We start from the raw sequence: 24,239 nt of genomic DNA, 5'->3' as shown, positions 1-24,239 counted from the left end.
TTGAATATAGTATTGCTTTTTTAAATGCTGCTCTATTTGCTTTTCGTGACACGAACAAATGAAGTAATGTGGTCATAAGCGTTCAAATGTAGAGAGCACCTGACCAACACATGCTTTCTTCACGAGTTAAATGAATGTCACCAACATGTCCTCGTGTCCTACTTCATGTCCTTCTTTAGTGCTTAAGTCAATTATCCCGGTGGCCCTTCTGCTTCTCATCTGACCTTCAGCAAAGATTAGCGTGTTAGGCCTCCGTGCGACCTTAAGGTGAAGCCACAAAGTTCAATGTGGAAGTCCAGTGATGGGTCATACAAATAAAAGGTCTCCAAAATTGTCATCATAGGTCCTTACAATTTAGCTGAGACAGAACTAAAAAAAAATCATTTTTGTATGATTTGATAACATTTTTTTATTGAATCAAATTAAATTTGTAATTTCTCCTATAAGAAACATGTTAATTTTGACGTGTGCAAAAATTGCTATTTCTGAAGAGGTGGCTTTTTTTTACCAAGGCACGGAATGCACTGTAATATCCATATATATCCACAACATACATTCTGTCCCGAATGCCAGTGAGAATGCAGCGGTTTGGAGTGGGGAGATTAAAGAGAAGAGTGAGACATCGTGGCCTATTTCAACCATCTTTGATCTTAGCAGTGGTATAGTTGTAGTACAAGTACTACTCATGGGCGAATAAAGGCAGTCCAAAATAGACGCTGGTGGCTGTGACGTCACCACACTGCGACGCGCGCGACCCCGAGTGGGACGTGACGATGGCGGGTAGCTGCTTTCTGACGACATGACGCCTACGTCAACAATGCGTGTCCGTTGACGTCGGTAAATCCGTCGCGTCTCCCGGAACACACGAGGCTCCTCGTCTTTATCACCCTCCAGCCCCCTGTGGCCCCCTGACACCATGACCGCGACTGCTAGGCGCCAGTCGTGCTTCCTATGTGACCTGCCTCGCATGCCGTGGGCCGTCGTTTGGGACTTCAGCGAGGCGGTTTGCCGGGGATGCGTCAACTACGAGGGTGCCGACCGGGTCGAGTTTGTCATTGACAGCGCCCGCCAGCTCAAGCGGGCTCACGGCCTCCACGAGGGCCGAGCGGGGAAGCCGTCTTCCGCCAAGGAAATTCACCACTCGGCCGGCGGGGAGCTCGCCTCCTCCCGCTACGCGCTAACCGAAAGGCCGCCGCCTCGCCTGGGCCCGGAGTACCAGGCGTTGGCGGCGGGGGCAGCGAGGCTCGTCAACGGCTACCCCAAGGCCAACGATCCCCCGGAGCTGAACCGCCAGAGCCCCACCAACCCGCGGCGGGGCGAAGCGGTGCCGCCCGGCCTGGTGCCGCTGCTCAACGTTGGCCTTCCGCACCACGCTGCCGCCCTGGTGTCCTCCGAGATGTTCCGGGACAGACACATGGGTGACAACATGGCGGATAAGGGTAAGGGGGTGCACGTTCTCGACACAAGGTTCAGGAACGAACACGGGTCTGTGTCGTACGAAACCCCCGCCCCTTACAAGACAGGTACGTGGTCGTCATGACAACCGGAAAAGTTCGGTGTTATTCTTTGTTTACAAACAAAGCTGCGCTTTTGGGTGGCCTGCAACAGTAATACTAAAAAAGAGTTTAAAAACAAACAAACAAACAGGTAAACCTGAATTTATTGGCTCATTGGCCATTACTGACTGTGATAGACAATCTGTTTGAACATTCGCTCATTTGCAGCCAGCCCTCCCACTTCAATTGGGATTGGACGCCTACTAGTGGCCTAAGTGGTTATCTGTCATTTCACAGGTGGATTGGGACAAAAAAATAGCATTTATGCTATTTCGATTAGCATGTTTCACCTGTCAACAAAAATATGCGATTTTGAACCGAGGGAGAATACAATTCTCTCAATGCAATGGAATGATATTTTAGCCTTTTTAGAAATCATCAATACAAATTTATCACATAACACAGTGAATTTTGTTTGGGTGTGCATTTGGTGCCCGGCAAACCAAGTATGTTTGGTTATTTATGTTTGCTTTGTCCCCTTCAGAGAGAGCGAAGAACCACCGGAGCCTGAAGAGGAAGGCGTCCCCCGAGCCCGAAGGCGTGACCCCCAAGTTGAACAGCACTGAGGCTCCGCCCTGGTCGACCCAACCCAGTGAGGAGTTTGGTTCGGTTTCAGCGCCGCTTCCCCTCCACGAAGCCGTCACGCCACCTCAGAACGCTCAATCGCCCATCACCGCGCTCCCCCCAGCCACAGACATCGCAGGCGCACCCAAAGACGGGGGCCGGGCACAGCGGAATAATGGAACCCCGCCGGGGCCCGGAGGAGACACGGGGACGCCGGGCGGCGTTCAGCTCTGCTGCACGCTGTGCCACGAGCGCCTCGAGGACACGCATTTTGTCCAATGTCCGTCGGTGGCGACGCACAAGTTTTGCTTCCCGTGCTCCTGCGCCAGCATCAAGACCCAGGATGCCGGTGGGGAAGTGTTCTGCCCCAGTGGGGGGCGCTGTCCCCTAGCTGGGTCAGAGCAGCCCTGGGCATTCATGCAAGATGAGATCGCAACCATCTTGGCCGGAGACGTCAGCGTAAAAAAGGAGCAGGACTCTTAAAAAGGTTACTGTGGCTAAAGTGGAAAGACTTAGAATTATTATTGTTTTTCTAAATGGCTTTTTCACCACGTTTTGTTTTTGTAGATTTTTCAACAATGGCAGTGAGCAATTGGCAACTAAAAATAAACCTCTCACATGCTGTTTGTGTGTACAGTAGTGTTTATCTTTAAGAATTATTACGGCAATAACGGATATTAAAAGAACATTTTGGTAATTAAAATGTAATTTTTACTCTGGTAATTGTTCACAATGTGTATGTTAGTATATTTTGTGTATTTATGAACGTGCGTGTCATGATAACTGTCGATGCACTCCCCTCCAATTTGTCTTGTGTAAACACATTTGTTATCTCGTTTGGGAAGCTGAGGCAGTCTGAGATAAGGTTACCAAAAATAGAATAAGTCTGATCCTTAAATGCTTCTTTTCGGGGGGCTTGTCCCTTGAATTGATCACTCAAGTTTTACGGTAGAAAGTACATAGCAGGATGTGGATAATTCACAAAGCATGCACTTAAAATCCCTTGTCTCTTTTGTGACCGAATTACACGTGGTTGCTCCTCCCAAAAGCTTGAAACACATTAAAATTAAGATTTTTTTTCTTCACAAAAAGTGTAGGTGAGTAGTCATACATTATTAATTAAGCATAGTTGCACTGTCATGATTTGCATTTTATTTACATTGCTGATTATTGCATCAGGAGTGGGAATGTTGTACTCATTTTTTTTAAATACAATGCAACTTTATTACTAATTAAAAAAAATCAAACAGACTTTGATCACAAATTATGATGAAGTAAATAACATATTCTGCACTATGTTTAACTCATTCATTGCCACTGACAGCAATATCCATCAAATCAATTTTGACTAGCTTGTCTATCATGATCAATAGCAGCCAATTACTTCGTGTTGACAAAATCTTTCCCCCATTTTTAAAATCCCAAAGACCATTCGTTACCATGAGTGCCTCAATAGCGTATATTAAATTTACACTTATCATAAATGCGTAATGAAATTGTGTCGCACACGGTGAAATGTGTTGGCATTGATCTTTCGCATAAGCTCTGCCCCCTAGTTACGGTTGCTAAGTCAAGCTTCGTAACAGGCATCAATTTGTGGTGCATCGGTGTGTACATTTTCTTTCAGGCGTTAAGGCAGACGACTAAAAGGCTGTGACGACGAAGGGTCCTTGCGAGGTCCTTTCGAGGTCCTTCCTGCCTGCCTGCGCGAACCCGCCGAGTTCGTCCACACGCTCTCCGAACAGGCAAACGAAAAGGACCGACGAAGACGCAAGATTTTAGCCGCCATTCGTAGCTATGATGGTCGGCAGGACGAGCGCCATCGCGGCGGGGGTGTGCGGAGCTCTCTTCGTGGGATATTGCATTTATTTCGACCGGAAAAGACGCAGCGACCCCAACTTCAAGAACAGGCTGCGAGAACGTGAGTGCTGACCTCGTCTTTCCTCGTGAGATTGTCTAACCCTCCGCTCCATTTCCGCCATGGATAAATAAATCGGGTTAAATTGATGTTATTCTACCTGACACGGCGTCGTCGAACTAACCTGACGAGGCCCTCGGGCCAGAATCCTTTTTAAGATTTTGTGTGATGCCTTTGGGGATCCGATATGATTGTGGGCTAAACGAGGCTGTTTATGCGCGGGTCGGAAAAAAATCTGCACTCATCATAGTTAGTTTTATTTTTATTTTTTAATGCCTGCCAGTTTAAAAGTGAGTGGTACTCGGCAATGACGGCTTCTGAAATCGTTTCAATCCATCAAACACAAGATGGCGTCATAAGCACGAACAACAACACACCTGAAATGCACCAAGTAATATGATAAAGTACTATATGGCTTCCAGCTTGGAATATATTTGTTCAAATTGGAAGAAAAAAAACACACCCAAAGTGTTTTTAACCGCAGATCCTCAAAATCAGGTGACCGCAGACTCTCCTGCTAAAATATATGGGGACATCACTATAAACCTCTACTTATGAATTCTTTGACCTACGAAATATTCAAGTTACGAAAGCCTTGTTGGGAAAGCTTTTATTCCAAAATACCAACATTTTCTTTAATTGTTGTGCTTTTTTTAAAATGTTAAGGGTTTTGGGGGGGGGGGGCGTTGTATTAAAGATCGTAGAACAAATTATGCTAATTCAATGTACATTGTCACTGGTCACCACCAAAATGTTAAACTCTTTTTTTAGGGCGAAAGAAGCAGAAGGTGGCTAAAGAGCGAGCCGGGATGGCTAAGGTAACGTTCTCCTTTGGCTTAGATTTAGAAAACAGAATTAACTTGCATGTTTTGCTTGAACTCAGCTTCCTGACCTCAAAGACTCAGAAGCAGTCCAGAAGTTTTTCCTGGAGGAAATCCAGCTGGGGGAGGAACTCCTGGCCCAAGGTAAGAGAAAACAATGCAGTGTTTGTCCGTAGCGAGCCTTACCGCCACTGCCCGTTTCGCAGGAGACTACGAGAAGGGCGTGGACCACCTGACCAACGCCATCGCCGTCTGCGGGCAACCTCAGCAGTTGCTGCAGGTCCTTCAGCAGACGTTGCCACCTCCCGTCTTCCAGATGCTGCTCACTAAGCTGCCCACCATCAGTCAGGTAGGCTTACAGGGCTACATATCCAACATTCGGATGCTACTATTACGCTAACAGAAAATCTTTCCTAGCCTTGACTGAAACAAATGCATGCATTTGTATTCAACAAGATGATTTGACACCCAAAAATATTGAATTTATCTAGACACACTTCATGATTTTGATGTTAGCATCTTTTCGTGTGTGTTTTAGCGTGTCGTGACCGCGCAGAGTCTGAGCGAGGAAGACATCGAGTGAAAAGCAACATCGCAGACGTCTCTCGTCCCAATATCGGAGCACCCGATTGGTCGATTGGATCAGTCAGGAACCACCTGGAAGCTGACCCGATTATTTATTGTTTGTCTTTTGTGTTTCTTTCTCATAGACTTTTTACTTAACATTGTAAGCCCGCCCTGGAAGACGTAAATGTGGGAACAGGTTTTTGTTTCGTGATGTCGTCATGTACGAGGAGGTGTCTTAAATTTCTAAGTTCATTTTCAGTACTAAGTCTGTTTGACTTTGGTTCAATGTAATTATGCACAGCAGGGTACAAGAAAGCAACTTTTGTCACAAAGAATATACCATAAATCATTATTGATTTTAACCCTCAACTGCACGAACTAAGATCATTTTTTATAGCTATAAATAGCACTCATTTACCTTATTGGCTGCCATTGACAGCTCTAGACGTACCACCCAGTCTAAATGAATTAAACCTGGCAATCAGTGGCATATAATGAGCTAAGTAGTACTATGAAAACAAAACAACTTGAGGATGTGTTAATGTTTTTTTTAAAATTCATTTTGATTATTAACATTGCACTAATTTAGCAATGTGTTACAAATTAAAAAAAATACAACCATGGTTACTTGTAATTGCTCATATTTAATTTAGCTTGGTGTACTGCTAAGCACACCATAAGACCTCAGCATTCGCTGTGAACAAATATTTAGTATTTAATAGTTACATTATTTTTACTAATAAAATTGGCAGCAGTATCAGCAAAACATCGGGGGGGGGGGGGTGGATTGTAATGGAAAAATAATCACTGTCAAAACGTCACTAATTTAAAATATTAGTTATCTTAAAAAAAAAATGGGCTCAAATTTCAGAATAAAACCATTTACCAGGAGCATCCACCTACACAACACGTATAATTTTTAAACTATTGAATATTTTTGAAAAACAACAACGCTGACACGTCCCTACCATAAATTTCCGGAAAGTCCCCTCCCACGTGATATGTAAATATGCACAGAGCAACTTAGTCATCGTCATTTATTAGTGTTCATTTTTGCAACATTTATTTTTCCTTACATTTTCAGGTTGAAGCCATATTCTGCACAGCATTTGAGGTATTTTTGTTGTATCATTAAAAAAAAGCAATTTGGTAGTCGACAATCGAAATGCATTCAATCAAGCGAGCGGCTTTTCACGTTTGCGCGCATGCGCGCTCGTCCCCGCGTTGATTGTCGTATTCGCTCGCCACGTGAAGCCTTCAAACAACTTTTCCCTCATCGAAAGGAGACCCTTGCAATACTTCTATTCATGTATTTTTGAACATTTCATCAACTAATGACGTTTGCCAGCTACCCTTACAGGTAAGAATCTAAATTATGTAAATCAGGTTTATGTGATGTAGTTTAAAGTGAGTGACTTGTATGCAACAAATGCTAAAGATTTTGTGTGATTCCCTAAGGCGTTTGTCTGTGTGTGTGCCCCAAGTTGTATTGGTCAGACATTTTAAAAATGCAAATGAAAACAAAATACGACAAATAGAATTGGGACTTTCGAAACAAATTGTAATGCATGGAAAAAAGGAGACGGGCGTTCAAATAAATGTATTTTGATCGGCGATTTATGAATATCTTGGGCCACTCAATGGTGCATGTATAGTAAGGCTTTTATTTTTTCGAAAACTGACCATGTATATATAGTAAGACTTTCATTTTTTGAAAAACAAATGACCATGTATAGTAAGACTTAATTTTTCAAAATATGACAATGTATACTAAGGCTTTTTTTAAAATGACCATGTATAGTAAGACTTTAAAAAATGACTTTTATAGTAAGACTTAATTTTTCAAAAACAAATGACAATGTACAGTAAGGCTTTAAAAAATGACCATGTATAGTAAGACTTAAAAAATTACCATGTATAGTAAGAACTTTATTTTAAAAAAAGACAATGTATAGTAAGGTTTTTATTTATTTTTAAATGACCATGTATAGTAAGACTTTTTTTTCATAAAAAACGACCATGTATAGTAAGGCTTTTTTTTTAATTAAAAAAACGACCATGCATAGTAAGGCTTTTAAAAAAAAGACCATGTATAGTAAGACTTTTGTAACAAAAAATGACCATGTATTATAGTAAGGCCTTTTTTTCATAAAAAACGACCATGTATTATAGTAAGGCTTTTTTTCATAAAAAATGACCATGTATAGTAAGGCTTTTTTTCCATAAAAAAATACGACCATGTATAGTAAGACTTTTAAAATGACCATGTATAGTAAGAACTTTATTTAAAAAAAATGACAATGTATAGTAAGGCTTTTATTTAAAAAACATGACCATGTATAGTAAGACTTATTTTAAAAAATGACAATGTATAGTAAGACTTTTTAAAATAAAAAGCGACCATGTAAATGAAGGCTTTTTTTCATTTAAAAAAACGACCACGTATAGTTAGGCTTTAAAAAAAAAAACATCTATAGTAAGGCTTTTTTCATAAAAATAAAAGACCATGTATACTAAGGCTTTTTTAAAAACAAAAACACCATGTATACTAAGGCTTTTTAAACAAAAAATGACCATGTAATGACCATTAAAAAACGACATAGCAAGGCTTTTTTTTTCATTAAATAAACGACCATGTATAGTAAGGTTTTTTTCATAAAAAACGACCATGTATAGTACAGCTTTTAAAAAAATAAAAAACGACTATGTATAGTAAGACTTATTGAAATAGAAAATTACAATGTATACTAAGGCTCTTTTTCAGAAAAAACGGACATGTATAGTAAGGCTTTTATTTTTTTTTAAATGACAAAGCTTTTTAAAACAAAAAATGACCATATATAGTAAGGTTGTTTTTTTCATAAAAAACAACCATGTATAGTAGGTTTATTCCCCATAAAAAACGACCATGTATAGTAAGGCTTTTTTTCTTAAAAAAACGACATGGTATAATAAGGCTTTTTTCTTTAAAAAACAACATAATATACTAAGGCTTTTTTTCTTAAAAAACGACATAGTATAGAAAGGCTTTTTTCCTTAAAACACAACAGTATAGTAAGGCTTTTTTCTTTAAAAAATGGCATAGTGTAGTAAGGCTTTTTTCTTTAAAAAACGCCATAGTATAGTAAGGTTTTTTTTCTTTAAAAACGACAGTATACGACATAGTGCGTATACTGTGGTCCAGTTGCAAAGACAAATGGTCAGAACTTCTGGTGGACTCAAGTTCAAATCAGGAGTGAGTTCAATTCCACTCTTTGCAATTCTCAAATTGTTTATTTGGGTAATGAAAAGGATAGATATGACTTCCAATCACTTCATTTCAGAAGTCACTGTGGTCCAGTTGCAAAGACAAATGGTCAGAACTTCTGGTGGACTCAAGTTCAAATCAGGAGTGAGTTCAATTCCACTCTTTGCAATTCTCAAATTGTTTATTGCGGTAATGAAAAGGATAGATATAACTTCCAATCACATCATTTCAGAAGTCACTGTGGTCCAGTGGCAAAGACAATGGGTCAGAACTTCAGGTGGACTCAAGTTCAAATCAGGAATTAGTTCAATTCCTCTCTTTGCAATTCTCAAATTGTTTATTTAGGTAATGAAAAGGATAAATATAACCTCCAATCACCTCATTTCAGAAGTCACTGTGGTCCAGTGGCAAGAACAATGGGTTGAAATTGAAGTTGGACACAAGTTCAAATCAGGAATGAGTTCAATTCCTCTCTTTGCAATTCTCAAATTGTTTATTTAGGTAATGAAAAGGATAAATATAACTTCCAGTCACATCATTTCAGAAGTCACTGTGGTCCAGTGGCAAAGTCAATGGGTCAGACAGACTTCAAGTTAGTTAGTTTGACTGCCATGTGGGAGACTGGGGTTCGAATCCCGCTCTCGTTTGACTGATCACTACACTAGTAGTTCAGTAAATGGGCAATCCTTTTTTCATTCAAATAAAGACTTAGTCATTTTTTTCAGCAAAACAATATTTCCGGTCAGCCTTCGGCTGACCGGAAGACAGTTGGGAGGGGGGATCCCTGGTGGTGTTCGACAGTCGGCCTTCGGCCGACTGCCGACACCATACAGTCGTTGACTGGCGACACCGGGACGTGAACCCTCGACACCCACGTCGCAGGCAGGTGACTTACCCACTACACCACGAGGCGGCCCGCCTATACATGATTGGAAGTTATATTTATCCTTTTCATTACCTAAATAAACAATTTGAGAATTGCAAAGAGAGGAATTGAACTCATTCCTGATTTGAACTTGTGTCCAACTTCAATTTCAACCCATTGTTCTTGCCACTGGACCACAGTGACTTCTGAAATGATGTGACTGGAAGTTATATTTATCCTTTTCATTACCTCAATAAACAATTTGAGATTTGCAAAGAGTGGACTTGAACTCACTCCAGATTTGAACTTGTGTCCAACTTCAATTTCAACCCATTGTTCTTGCCACTGGACCACAGTGACTTCTGAAATGATGTGACTGGAAGTTATATTTATCCTTTTCATTACCTCAATAAACAATTTGAGATTTGCAAAGAGTGGACTTGAACTCACTCCTGATTTGAACTTGTGTCCAACTTCAATTTCAACCCATTGTTCTTGCCACTGGACCACAGTGACTTCTGAAATGATGTGACTGGAAGTTATATTTATCCTTTTCATTACCTCAATAAACAATTTGAGATTTGCAAAGAGTGGACTTGAACTCACTCCAGATTTGAACTTGTGTCCAACTTCAATTTCAACCCATTGTCTTTGCCACTGGACCACAGTGACTTCTGAAATGATGTGACTGGAAGTTATATTTATCCTTTTCATTACCTCAATAAACAATTTGAGATTTGCAAAGAGTGGACTTGAACTCACTCCAGATTTGAACTTGTGTCCAACTTCAATTTCAACCCATTGTCTTTGCCACTGGACCACAGTGACTTCTGAAATGAGATGATTGGAAGTTATATTTATCATTTTCATCATCTCAATAAACAATTTGAGATTTGCAAAGAGTGGACTTGAACTCACTCCAGATTTGAACTTGTGTCCAACTTCAATTTCAACCCATTGTTCTTGCCACTGGACCACAGTGACTTCTGAAATGAGGTGTTTGGAGGTTATATTTATCATTTTCATCACCTCAATAAACAATTTGAGATTTGCATAGAGTGGAATTGAACTCACTCCTGATTTGAACTTGTGTCCAACTTCAATTTCAACCCATTGTTCTTGCCACTGGACCACAGTGACTTCTGAAATGAGGTGATTGGAGGTTATATTTATCATTTTCATCACCTCAATAAACAATTTGAGATTTGCAAAGAGTGGAATTGAACTCACTCCTGATTTGAACTTGTGTCCAACTTCAATTTCAACCCATTGTTCTTGCCACTGGACCACAGTGACTTCTGAAATGAGATGATTGGAGGTTATATTTATCATTTTCATCACCTCAATAAACAATTTGAGATTTGCAAAGAGTGGAATTGAACTCACTCCTGATTTGAACTTGTGTCCAACTTCAATTTCAACCCATTGTTCTTGCCACTGGACCACAGTGACTTCTGAAATGAGGTGATTGGAAGTTATATTTATCATTTTCATCACCTCAATAAACAATTTGAGATTTGCAAAGAGTGGACTTGAACTCACTCCAGATTTGAACTTGTGTCCAACTTCAATTTCAACCCATTGTTCTTGCCACTAGACCACAGTGACTTCTGAAATGAGGTGATTGGAGGTTATATTTATCATTTTCATCACCTCAATAAACAATTTGAGATTTGCAAAGAGTGGAATTGAACTCACTCCTGATTTGAACTTGTGTCCAACTTCAATTTCAACCCATTGTTCTTGCCACTGGACCACAGTGACTTCTGAAATGAGGTGATTGGAAGTTATATTTATCATTTTCATCACCTCAATAAACAATTTGAGATTTGCAAAGAGTGGACTTGAACTCACTCCAGATTTGAACTTGTGTCCAACTTCAATTTCAACCCATTGTTCTTGCCACTGGACCACAGTGACTTCTGAAATGAGTTGATTGGAGGTTATATTTATCATTTTCATCACCTCAATAAACAATTTGAGATTTGCAAAGAGTGGAATTGAACTCACTCCTGATTTGAACTTGTGTCCAACTTCAATTTCAACCCATTGTTCTTGCCACTGGACCACAGTGACTTCTGAAATGAGTTGATTGGAAGTTATATTTATCATTTTCATCACCTCAATAAACAATTTGAGATTTGCAAAGAGTGGAATTGAACTCACTCCTGATTTGAACTTGTGTCCAACTTCAATTTCAACCCATTGTTCTTGCCACTGGACCACAGTGACTTCTGAAATGAGGTGATTGGAAGTTATATTTATCATTTTCATCACCTCAATAAACAATTTGAGATTTGCAAAGAGTGGACTTGAACTCACTCCAGATTTGAACTTGTGTCCAACTTCAATTTCAACCCATTGTTCTTGCCACTGGACCACAGTGACTTCTGAAATGAAGTGTTTGGAGGTTATATTTATCATTTTCATCACCTCAATAAACAATTTAAGATTTGCATAGAGTGGAATTGAACTCACTCCTGATTTGAACTTGTGTCCAACTTCAATTTCAACCCATTGTTCTTGCCACTGGACCACAGTGACTTCTGAAATGAGGTGATTGGAGGTTATATTTATCATTTTCATCACCTCAATAAACAATTTGAGATTTGCAAAGAGTGGAACTGAACTCACTCCTGATTTGAACTTGTGTCCAACTTCAATTTCAACCCATTGTTCTTGCCACTGGACCACAGTGACTTCTGAAATGAGGTGATTGGAGGTTATATTTATCATTTTCATCACCTCAATAAACAATTTGAGATTTGCAAAGAGTGGAATTGAACTCACTCCTGATTTGAACTTGTGTCCAACTTCAATTTCAACCCATTGTTCTTGCCACTGGACCACAGTGACTTCTGAAATGAGGTGATTGGAAGTTATATTTATCATTTTCATCACCTCAATAAACAATTTGAGATTTGCAAAGAGTGGACTTGAACTCACTCCAGATTTGAACTTGTGTCCAACTTCAATTTCAACCCATTGTTCTTGCCACTGGACCACAGTGACTTCTGAAATGAGGTGTTTGGAGGTTATATTTATCATTTTCATCACCTCAATAAACAATTTGAGATTTGCATAGAGTGGAATTGAACTCACTCCTGATTTGAACTTGTGTCCAACTTCAATTTCAACCCATTGTTCTTTCCACTGGACCACAGTGACTTCTGAAATGAGTTGATTGGAGGTTATATTTATCATTTTCATCACCTCAATAAACAATTTGAGATTTGCAAAGAGTGGAATTGAACTCACTCCTGATTTGAACTTGTGTCCAACTTCAATTTCAACCCATTGTTCTTGCCACTGGACCACAGTGACTTCTGAAATGAGGTGATTGGAGGTTATATTTATCATTTTCATCACCTCAATAAACAATTTGAGATTTGCAAAGAGTGGAATTGAACTCACTCCTGATTTGAACTTATGTCCAACTTCAATTTCAACCCATTGTTCTTGCCACTGGACCACAGTGACTTCTGAAATGAGGTGATTGGAGGTTATATTTATCATTTTCATCACCTCAATAAACAATTTGAGATTTGCAAAGAGTGGAATTGAACTCACTCCTGATTTGAACTTGTGTCCAACTTCAATTTCAACCCATTGTTCTTGCCACTGGACCACAGTGACTTCTGAAATGAGGTGATTGGAGGTTATATTTATCATTTTCATCACCTCAATAAACAATTTGCAAAGAGTGGAATTGAACTCACTCCTGATTTGAACTTGTGTCCAACTTCAATTTCAACCCAATGTTCTTGCCACTGGACCACAGTGACTTCTGAAATGAGGTGATTGGAAGTTATATTTATCATTTTCATCACCTCAATAAACAATTTGAGATTTGCAAAGAGTGGAATTGAACTCACTCCAGATTTGAACTTGTGTCCAACTTCAATTTCAACCCATTGTTCTTGCCACTGGACCACAGTGTCATCTGAAATGATGTGATTGGAAGTTATATTTATCCTTTTCATTACCTCAATAAACAATTTGAGAATTGCAAAGAGTGGAATCAAACTCACTTCTGATTTGAACTTGAGTCCACCTGAAATTCTGACCCATTGTCTTTGCCACTGCACCACAGTAAAGTTGGAAGTTGTATTTATCCTTTTCATTACCTCAATAAACAATTTGAGAATTGCAACGAGTGGAATTGAACTCACTCCTGATTCCCGCATTATGTTCTGACCCAATGATTTTGCCAGTGGACCACAGCAACAACTAGAAGGTGATGAATCAGAAGTCAGATTTATTCTCCGACTCTCTTAGCCTTACTTGCTATGTCATTTTTTAAAGAAAAAAAGCCTTACTATACTATGTCGTTTTTTAAGAAAAAAAGGCTTCCTCTACTATGTCGTTTTTCAAGAAAAAAAGCCATGCTATACTATGTCGTTTTTAGGGGGGGGAAGCCATACTATACTATGTCGTTTTTTAAGAAAAAAAAAGCCTTACTATACTATGTCGTTTTTTAAGAAAAAAAGCCATACTATACTATGTCGTTTTTTTAAAGGAAAAAAGCCATACTATACTATTTCGTTTTTTAGGGGGGAAAGCCATACTATACTATGTCGTTTTTTTAGGGAAAAAGCCTTCCTCTACTATGTCGTTTTTCAAGAAAAAAAGCCCTGCTATACTATGTCGTTTTTTTAGGGGGGAAAAGCCATACTATACTATGTCGTTTTTTAAGAAAAAAAGCCTTACTATACTAGGTCGTTTTTCAAGAAAAAAAGCCATGCTATACTATGTCGTTTTTTAGGGGGGAAAAGCCATACTATACTATGTCGTTTTTTAAGAAAAAAAGCCTTACTATACTATGTCGTTTTTTAAGAAAAAAAGCCATACTATACTATGTCGTTTTTTAAAGGAAAAAAGCCATACTATACTATGTAGTTTTTTAGGGGGAAAAGCCATACTATACTATGTCGTTTTTTAGGGAAAAAGCCTTCCTCTACTATGTCGTTTTTCAAGAAAAAAAAGCCACGCTATACTATGTCGTTTTTTTAGGGGGAAAAAGCCATACTATACTATGTCGTTTTTTTAGGAAAAAAAGCCTTACTATACTATGTCGTTTTTTAAGAAAAAAAGCCTTACTATACATGGTCTTTTTTAAACAAAAAAGCCTTACTATACATGGTCATTTTTTAAGAAAAAAGCCTTACTATACATGGTCTTTTTTGTAAATAAAAAGCCTTACTATACTATGTCGTTTTTAAAGACAAAAAAGCCTTACTATACTGTGTCGTTTTTAAAGAAAATAAGCCTTACTATACTATGTCGTCTTTAAAGAAAAAAGCCTATACTATATGTGTAGTAGAAGGGGCTGTAGTAAGTCTTTTCTCTTACAAAACGACATAGTATAGTAAGGCTTTTTTCTTTAAAAAAACGACATAGTATAGTAAGGCTTTTTTCTTTAAAAAACGACATAGTATAGTAAGGCTTTTTTTCTTCATAAAAAAACATGTATAGTAAGGCTTTTTAAAAAAAAAAAGACCATATATAGTAAGGCTTTTTTAACAAAAAAATGACCATGTATAGAAGGCTTTCATTTTTAAAAAATGACAATGTATAGTAAGGCTTTTTTTAAACAAAAAAATGACCATGTATAGTAAGGCTTTTTTTTCATAAAAAAAGACCATGTATAGTAAGGCTTTTATTTATTTTTTAAATGACAATGTATAGTAAGGCTTTTTTTCTTAAAAAACGACATAGTATAGTAAGGCTTTTTTCTTAAAAAATGACATAGTATAGTAAGGCTTTTTTTTCTTAAAAAATGACATAGTAAAGTAAGGCTTTTTTTTCTTAAAAAATGACATAGTAAGGCTTTTTTCTTTAAAAAACTCCATAGTATAGTAAGGTTTTTTTCTTTAAAAACGACATAGTATAGTAAGGCTTTTTTTTTCTTAAAAAATGACATAGTATAGTAAGGCTTTTTTTTCTTAAAAAATGACATATAGTAAGGCTTTTTTCTTTAAAAAACTCCATAGTATAGTAAGGTTTTTTTCTTTAAAAACGACATAGTATAGTAAGGCTTTTTTAAATGACAATTTATAGTAAGGCTTTTTTTAAAAAAAATGACAATGTATAGTAAGGCTTTTTTTCATAAAAAACGACCATGTATAGTAAGGATTTTTTTTTAAAAGACCATATATAGTAAGGCTTTTTTTAACAAAAAAATACCATGTATGTATAGTAAGGCTTTTTTTTCATTAAAAAATGACCATGTATAGTAAGGCTTTTTTCTTTAAAAAACGACCATCTATAGTAAGGCTTTTATTTTTTTTAAATGACAATGTATAAGGCTTTTTTTTAACCAAAAATGACCATGTATAGTAAGGCTTTTTTTACATAAAAAACGACCATGTATAGTAAGCCTTTTTTTTTTAAATGACAATGTATAGTAAGGTTTTTTTCATAAAAAAAACAACCATGTATAGTAAGGCTTTATTTCCATAAAGAACGACAATGTAGTTAGGCTTTTTTTCGTAAAAAAAAACGACCATGTATAGTGGGGCCTTTATTTAAAAATTTTTTTACAATGTATAGTAAGGCTTTTATTTAAAAAAAATATGACAATGTATATTATGACAACACAAAGCACACAACCAAGATACACAAAATAACTCATGACTTATACTTACATCCATATATATACGGAACCAAAATCTTTTTTTCGTGTATTTTGGAGAATAAAAACTATTCACGAAGAAATTCCGTGCGCATGTGGTAATAAAAGCATTGTGGTGACGTCACAGCGCGCATGCGACATTCCACACGCGTGCTCTAAAAGTGTCAAGTGTACGAAAACAAGCAAGCCGCCATCGGCCGACTCTATCCGCACAAATGTGAAAATGAAGTTTGGCCATCTACAGCCAGTCTCGTATTTAAACAGGAGCGCGAGCAAGGGCAACTAACAGTTCGTGGGTCGAGGGTTCGATCCCAGGTGGGTTCTCACTGTGTGGAGTTTGCATATTCTCCCTGGACTTGCGTGGGTTTTCTCCAGGTACTCTGGTTTCCTCCCACATCCCAAAAACATGCTGTGCAGTCAGATTAAACACTCGAAATCCCCCCTAAAATGCTAAAGGTTGTCCATCTCCTTGTGCCCTGCGATTGGCTGGTCCCTGGGATCGGCTCCAGCACCCCTCCGCGACTCTTGAGGATAAGCGATTCAGAATCGCCAGGGCTAGTCCATTGATTTTCTTAACTTTGACGTTACATCATCTCTTTTTTTACACAGTGGATCTGAGATGAACAACAGCAGCCAGAATCTGGCCTCCAACTTTGTGGACTACGACTCTGTGGACTACGAGGTGTCCCCGGAGGACGTCCCGGACACCACCCGCGGGCCCGCTTTCCTAGCGGCTAGCGTGGTCATCGCGGCGTCTCTGGTTTGTATCATGGTCGTGTGCGGGGCGGGAAACTGCGCCTTCATCGTCAGTCTGCTCCGTGACGGGAAGCGTCGCGGCCTGACCGACCTCCTGATGGCCAACCTCGCCGTGTCGGACACTCTTGTGGCGGCCATTTGTTGCCCCCTGCTTCTGGACTACTACGTGGTCAGTCGGCTGTCGTGGCGTCACGGCTCGGTCGCCTGCGCCGCCGTCAACTACCTGAGGACGCTGTCCCTGCACGTGTCCACCAACGCGCTCCTCGCCATCGCCGTCGACAGGTCTGTAGAGCACAAAAAAAGTACTAGAACCGCCCATAAAGCGACACCCAATAGAAATTGTGTTTACCTTTTGTGCGTTGAGGTACGCCGCCATCGTGCACCCCTTGGGACCGGGCTTGCCGTCCCACACGTGGTACGTGGTGCTGGCGGCCGTGTGGGGGGTGCCGGCCGTCATCTCCATCCCGTCGGCCACCATGTCTTCGGAGACCGAGTACCCCCACGGGCAGAGCGGCGCCCCCAAGACCTTCTGTGCTCAGATTTGGCCCGTGGAGCAGCGACTCCTGTACCGATCCTACTTCCTGCTGGTCTTGGCTGTGGAGTTTTTGGTTCCGGTGTTGGTGATGGCCGCATGTTACGTGCGCATCTCCAAGGAGCTTTGGTTCAAGAAGGTTCCCGGTTTCCAGACTCTGCAGATCCGCAAGCGTCTCCGAAAGCGTAGACGGACGGTGCTGCTTCTCATACTGGTCCTGCTGGCCTACGTGGTTTGCTGGAGCCCTTATTACGCATTCTCCCTGCTCAGGGATTTCTACCCGACCGTCATCTCCAGAGATCGAAACGCTCTGGTGGTTTTCTACGTGGTGGAGTGCGTGGCCATGAGCAACGGTGTCATCAACACGCTTTGCTTCGTCAGCGTCAGACACAAAGCCAGGAAGAACGCCAAGTCCAAACAGTTCATCGCGGCCCCGCTGGTCCTATTTGCGGCCCGCAAGTCCATCTGCGACGAGGCTCGGACTTCCTCACTTAGGGTCACTGAAGAGCTGGAAGGAGGATCCCACAGGTCCTGATGCGCTTAAAGCCACTAAGAAGTGCTGAAGGACCTCATATACCTGGTTTGGAGGTCCTGATAGCCCCAGGAGGCATCCAGACCATCCTTACCGGATCCTTGATGACGGGGCTCTTTTGGGTCACTGTTCTCCTCAATCTTGTTCTTTTGCTCACAATCCACAGCTCGTGACCACCAGACAGACTGAAGTCATCATAACTAGAGACCCTATACTGATCGCCCTATGGATGTCCCGCCCGCTCCACTGACTGGGGACCTCGGGTTTAGACTTGGAAGTACTAGTCACTTTCATACTGCTTCACTCGAGCTTGTCTACTCTTCCACGGCCAGGAGATTTGAGAGCCCACCCACCTCTGTGCTTCTGCTTCCTTCTTGTTCAAGAGGGGATCTTCAGCTATTGACACTTTCAATGCAAAGGCAGCTGATCACTGTTTCAGAGTAAAACTTTAAACTATTTTAATATATAAAAGCATCTTTTGACTCTTTCAGTGTAATGCTAACTTCGGAACGCTAACGCTACGCTATGTTGTTTACCAACCGACGTCACTCACGCGTATCCCACACATTTGGTTCAAGTAACGTAAAAATAATATCGTAATTTTACTACTTTTCCCCCTCCTAATAATACTTGAACTTTTCAATATATTACACCAAAAGACATTTTATGTTCAGACTTTGCCGCCAAAGTAAAACCCAAAAACTATTTCAATTTTAAACTGAATATTTTGACCTATGTCGCAGTACTTATCGCCCTACGATTATACATAGAATGTATAGCTTTATCTTCATATATTTATTTTTGGACGGGAAAAAAACTATTACTATACTAGTAGACTACTACTATACTACTAAATCTATCGACTCTGAGAATAAATGTATCAATTGAGTAAAAGTAAAACTATGTTTTCAGAATACAAAAAATATCAATGACTTCTTTTAGTTTAAAAACATTCATTTACTCGGACAGAGTAACATTTCCCATTGACTTTCAGTGTAAAACATTTTTTGTGACATGTCAGTTCATCTTCCTCTTATCGATGTTTTAATTTGAAAATTGGCATTTGTCGAAGGTGTGGACTTCTCAGCGGTTGTTCCATACCGTCAACATAGCTGGGTTTGGAGGTGCGGTCAAGAGTCGGACGGAGAGGTTTAGTCGGAATCTGCCGGGGGGACATAGTCGGAATCGGCCTCCGCGTCGTCGCTTTCGTCGTCGATGAAACTGTCGCCCGAATCCCGATCCGAAGCCACGCCGGGCGCTACTTTTGCTCTGAGGGCAGCTTGCCTGCTGCTAACTGTCGGGAAATAAAACGGGATCAGTCAGATACACTGTTCATTTTCATCACAAAACACTGTACACAAGCTGAAAAAAAATGTGCCTGTGTGACGCAATGTGTTTTTATAGTGAAAAAAAATCTGATGTGCTTACTTGTGACGCAATGTGTTTTTATAGTAACAAGTACTGGGGTAGCGAACAAATTATTTTTAAAATATTTTGAATGGGCTCTACTGAATTTGATATTTTTTTAAGAGACAATGGAAATAGGAGAAATATGAAATGAAGCAAAGAGCCACAGAAATAACAAAATATGATAAGAAGCAAAGACCCACATTCATTTTGGCCAGAAGCCGAATGGGGCTCGAGAGCCACGTGTTCGTCACCCCTGAACTTGTATCTATATGAATATAAAATAAGTGCCTATGTGATTGCATCACCGCCTTGTTGCTAGCTGTAATTCTGAAATGTTACATTATAATCCATAAAAATAATTGCTGATCCAAACACCCAATGATTTATGAATGAAAATAATGGAAATTGTCATAGCACTTTATAATATCAGTAATTGTAGTTGTAAAATGTTGTGTATTTTATATGTGTTGCCATACCTGCTCTCTCGGTATGATTGTACTCTATACGATGAAGAGGATTCTTCCTGTGAGGTTGAGGAAACCAGAAGGTCGCGTTATTGTTTGTAATCAATCGCCATGCTTTCATGATATTCGTATAATGACAATAAAAGCATTTAATTGAATTCAAGTGTGACCTGTAGCAGTTACTGCCATATGGACACTCGGGTCGCTCTCCCTCTGCCGGTCTCTCCTCTTCCACAAAGTCGGGGTCGTCGGGGTGGCTGCACTCCTGGAAGTGGAGAGGATTCTTCCTGCGAGAAGTCAAAGGAACGGGTAGGATGTTAAACAGGAAGCGTGCGGGCGCGATTCAACCTCGCAATTGTACGGTAAAGGCAACCTGTAGCAATCTTTTCCATACGGACACGCCCCTCGCACTCTGGCCTTTGCGCCTTCTACGCTCGCACTCTGACGACCGCTCGTCCCGGTAGCGACGTCGCTCGTCCCGGCGCCGTTGTTACTCGTCCCGGCGATGACGTCGCTGGTGTCTGCCGGAATTTCTCGAAGGTCGTGGCCGTCCTTTGTCTCCATGCCGCTGCTGTCGACGCCTTCCTGCGATTGGTGGTCGTTGGCCTCCAATTTGGCGAGCGGCTCATGCGATAATGGGCTTTTCTGAAAGCACACAAACCTCATTCATTCAAAATTCTCCAGCGTTTGGGATATATTGAATGCCATATTTGACGTTTTGAGACCTCTAGATTCAGTATCATTCCTACTTTTATGTGTCCTATCAAATAAAGCTATTATAATTCATTAGGATACTTCAAACTTACTATTTTTGTCCACTCAACTGCAGGTCGTCCCTCTTTCTTGCTCCTCTTGACTTTAGTCGTCTGGTCGTTGTCGTGCTCTGTTTGTTGCCTTTTCTTGGCAACTGTGATGTCACAAAGGAAGACGTGCATGGCACATATAAGCCGCCGGTGATGAGTCAACAAATCCCAATGGCGCAGTTTTTAACAATTGTTACGCCCGTCCCGATAGCTATTTTTGGCGTATCGAATGTGGTTCCAAGATGGGATCCGATCCAGTAGTTGGCTGAATGGGACTACTTCTCTTTCGAAACTATAATTATAGTAACAGAGTATCGAATAATATTTTTAAACAGCATTTTATGAGGAGCTACAAGCCGGGATCACATTAATTCTAAAAATAAAAAAAATAAAAAATAAACGCAAAATATCATTGCCTGCATGTGTTATTTTGTATTATTTTTACTGGTCTAAAAATATGGGCATTGGATGGGCAAAACATCTTGGGAAAAAATAAATCCTCATTAGGGTCGCGGAAACCCTACTTCAGTCACACTAATAATTCATTTTCGGAGGAAAAACAGAAAGATGTCTGTACTGTCAACTTTTTTTAAAATGTATTCCTCTATTCATAATGCATTTAGATAGAATATAATTATTTTGTCGTTGGTAACAAGTACAATAAAAGTGGAATTGAACTCACTGCTGATTAATCAATTGCGGACATATAGACTTAAATAAGCAGTTAGTTGAATATTTTCGTTAAACTGCCTGTGTTGTGTTACCTTGGCGGATTGCAGTTGTGCCGATGGTTTGAGAAGGTGAGCGCTTGACGGCCTCCGTCATCCACGAAGGCAAAAGTCGTTTCTTGCGAGTCGAAGGCGAGGCGGACGCATGCTGAGAGGCCTCCGCTTCCTGCGTGAAACGATCTGATTGGTTAAATCAGAAAATACATCAATCCGAGGATTTTACACAAATGAAGTTGTAATGACAAGTTCAATAAAAGTGCATTTTGTCAGTAAGAATGTGCTTTTTTTAATGAACAACCATTATTATTTTTTTTTTACTGATTTTTAACATACTTCAGTTAAACTTTATAAACCTAATGTCAAAGATTTCCATTTTAGTTTGCAGCGAAATCCGTGTTTCTTCTAAGAATGAAACAAACCTTATTCGACAACTTCCCCATCAGCGGCGACTCCTGATTGGACGCTTCTATCTGGGAGCCATGACAACCAAGAAATCGGGGAGGGCTTCTCTTGGGTGAATGAGGGGGCGAGTGGTTGACACGCGTGACGTTTTGCCTGCAATCATCATGCAGAGAGCACTTTTCAGTTTGATGTTGTCTTCAAAGGCTGATTGCACATCAATAAACATCATAACGCACTCCAACATCAAACACGAGAGCCACCTGAAAGGGCCGTTGACTGTCCGACCGCCCACCGCGACCACTCGAAACATGAGCTGTCCCGGTAGCAAGGAGATGACGTCGCCGTGGTCAAGGGGGCACCACACGTCCTTTTCCAGGGCTTGGGGTTCATCGGTGAGGCAAGATTGCTTGAAGCATGGGTTCAAGTGTGTCTACGTGACACAAAATAAGGATTACACATGTACACTCTTCATTTTGTACAATTCCTAACATATTTCCATAAACTGTTCCATTTGACATGACGTCAAGGATCATTAAACTACAAAGGAGTTGACTCAGGTGTCAATTATCTTTGACAATAGTCGGATTATTCCTGATGTTCTCATCTTGACTCACCGGTTTGAGGCGCAGTCGTCCATCTTGGTTGTCCAGCAGGCCGTGATGTCTGGACACTCGCTTGTCACTCACCTCACATATAACAATAAAAATCAGGTCTGTTTATGTTGTTAATAGTACGTGTGAACATATATATATATATATATATATATATAAATAAATAAATAAATATATATATATATATATATATATATATATATATATATATATATATATATATATATGTATATATATATATAGATAGAGAGAGAGAGAGAGAGAGAGAGAGAGAGAGAGAGAGAGAGAGAGAGAGATATTAGATATATGTATTTGAGGGATTACTGTAGTAGCTGTAGTAGGAATAGTAGTAGAAGAAGTAGTAATAGTTAGTAGTAGGGGCTGTAGTAGTAAAAGTAGTAGTAGAAGAAGTAGTAATAGTTAGTAGTAGTAGTGGGGGCTGTAGTAGTAAAAGTAGTAGTAGGGGCTGTAGTAGTAAAAGTAGTAGTAGGGGCTGTAGTACTAAAAGTAGTAGGGGCTGTAGTACTAAAAGTAGTAGTAGGAGCTGTAGTACTAAAAGTAGTAGTAGGGGCTGTAGTACTAAAAGAAGTAGTAGGGGCTGTAGTACTAAAAGTACTGTAGTACTAAAAGTAGTAGTAGGGGCTCTAGTACAAAAAGTAGTAGTAGGGGCTCTAGTACTAAAAGTAGTAGTAGGGGCTCTAGTACTAAAAGTAGTAGTAGGGGCTGTAGTACTAAAAGTAGTAGTAGGGGCTGTAGTACTAAAAGTAGTAGTAGTAGGAAGAGTAGGAGGAGGAGTAGTAGAGGCTGTAGTACTAAAAGTAGTAGGAGGAGGAGGAGTGGGAGGTGTAGTAGTAGGGGCTGTAGTACTAAAAGTAGTAGTAGTAGGAGGAGTGGGAGGAGTAGTAGGGGCTGTAGTACTGAAAGTAGTAGTAGGGGCTGTAGTACTAAAAGTAGTAGTAGGAGGAGGAGTGGGAGGAGGATGAGTAGGGGATGTAGTACTAAAAGTAGTAGGAGGAGGAGGAGTGGGAGGAGTAGTAGTAGGGGCTGTAGTACTAAAAGTAGTAGTAGGGGCTGTCGTACTGAAAGTAGTAGTAGGGGCTGTCGTACTAAAAGTAGTAGTAGGGGCTGTAGTACTAAAAGTAGTAGTAGGGGCTGTAGTACTAAAAGTAGTAGTAGGGGCTGTAGTACTAAAAGTAGTAGTAGGGGCTGTAGTACTAAAAGTAGTAGTAGGGGCTGTAGTACTGAAAGTAGTAGTAGGGGCTGTAGTACTAAAAGTAGTAGTAGGGGGTGTAGTACTAAAAGTAGTAGTAGGGGCTGTTGTACTAAAAGTAGTAGTAGGGGCTATGGAACGCGGTATGGAAATGAATGGATTTTAAAAATGGTACTCACATGGAGGAAAGGACCACGGCCTACGACAGTCTCGCCTGCGGGCAGGTGGATTGCATCGCCACCCTGCACCGGGATCAGCTCGAAGCCGGACATTGGCACACTGGCATCATAACAATGTATTCAAATACTATGTACCAACATACACAAAACAGATAGACGCGAGTACCCACGTGTTAATTCATCTTGAATTAATATTTCAAACAGATTGTTGTGCGTAACCTTACAAAGTTGATTTGGTGTGCAAAAAATGAATGTTAACTATTTATTTGTCTTAATATCGCGAGGAATGGAGAAAAAATGAAACAATAAATCTTTTAAACTACGTATACGTACTCCCAAACACAGACAATACCAGCTCCACTTCCTTGTTGCATTGCGCATGCGTACAGATGGGCGGTCACATTATTATTATTAATAATATTATTATTTAACCGTGATAC

At 40.1% G+C, this 24,239-nt stretch overlaps 4 protein-coding genes across 4 annotated transcripts; 3 read left to right on the top strand and 1 right to left on the bottom strand.

The window, feature by feature from the left end:
- Positions 1-683: 683 nt before the first annotated feature.
- LOC144078044 (interferon regulatory factor 2-binding protein 2-B-like) lies at positions 684-3,371 on the top strand. Its single transcript, XM_077606236.1, has 2 exons — positions 684-1,523; positions 2,041-3,371. Exons 1-2 carry the CDS (start codon positions 917-919, stop codon positions 2,601-2,603), a joined length of 1,170 nt encoding a protein of 389 aa, XP_077462362.1. The 5' UTR covers positions 684-916; the 3' UTR covers positions 2,604-3,371.
- Positions 3,372-3,734: 363 nt separating this feature from the next.
- On the top strand, positions 3,735-6,049 carry LOC144077982 (mitochondrial import receptor subunit TOM20 homolog). Its single transcript, XM_077606122.1, has 5 exons — positions 3,735-4,041; positions 4,810-4,856; positions 4,922-5,003; positions 5,066-5,208; positions 5,398-6,049. The coding sequence occupies exons 1-5, from the start codon at positions 3,918-3,920 to the stop codon at positions 5,440-5,442; spliced, it is 441 nt and encodes a 146-aa protein (XP_077462248.1). The 5' UTR covers positions 3,735-3,917; the 3' UTR covers positions 5,443-6,049.
- Positions 6,050-6,192: 143 nt separating this feature from the next.
- prokr1a (prokineticin receptor 1a) lies at positions 6,193-20,015 on the top strand. The gene is made up of 3 exons (XM_077606109.1): positions 6,193-6,786; positions 16,782-17,210; positions 17,293-20,015. The coding sequence occupies exons 1-3, from the start codon at positions 6,761-6,763 to the stop codon at positions 17,993-17,995; spliced, it is 1,158 nt and encodes a 385-aa protein (XP_077462235.1). The 5' UTR covers positions 6,193-6,760; the 3' UTR covers positions 17,996-20,015.
- aplf (aprataxin and PNKP like factor) lies at positions 16,049-24,211 on the bottom strand. Its single transcript, XM_077604795.1, has 12 exons — positions 24,133-24,211; positions 23,800-23,899; positions 22,414-22,485; positions 22,060-22,229; positions 21,817-21,952; positions 21,434-21,563; positions 20,673-20,773; positions 20,240-20,511; positions 20,037-20,153; positions 19,879-19,925; positions 17,278-19,286; positions 16,049-17,212 (listed from the first exon to the last, which is right to left on the bottom strand). The coding sequence occupies exons 1-11, from the start codon at positions 24,171-24,173 to the stop codon at positions 19,144-19,146; spliced, it is 1,329 nt and encodes a 442-aa protein (XP_077460921.1). The 5' UTR covers positions 24,174-24,211; the 3' UTR covers positions 16,049-17,212; positions 17,278-19,143.
- Between the last annotated feature and the right edge of the window lie 28 nt (positions 24,212-24,239).

Source organism: Stigmatopora argus, chromosome 7 (assembly GCF_051989625.1).
Source record: "Stigmatopora argus isolate UIUO_Sarg chromosome 7, RoL_Sarg_1.0, whole genome shotgun sequence".
NCBI lineage: Eukaryota > Metazoa > Chordata > Actinopteri > Syngnathiformes > Syngnathidae > Stigmatopora > Stigmatopora argus.
This window is presented reverse-complemented; position numbering and strand designations above follow the sequence as displayed.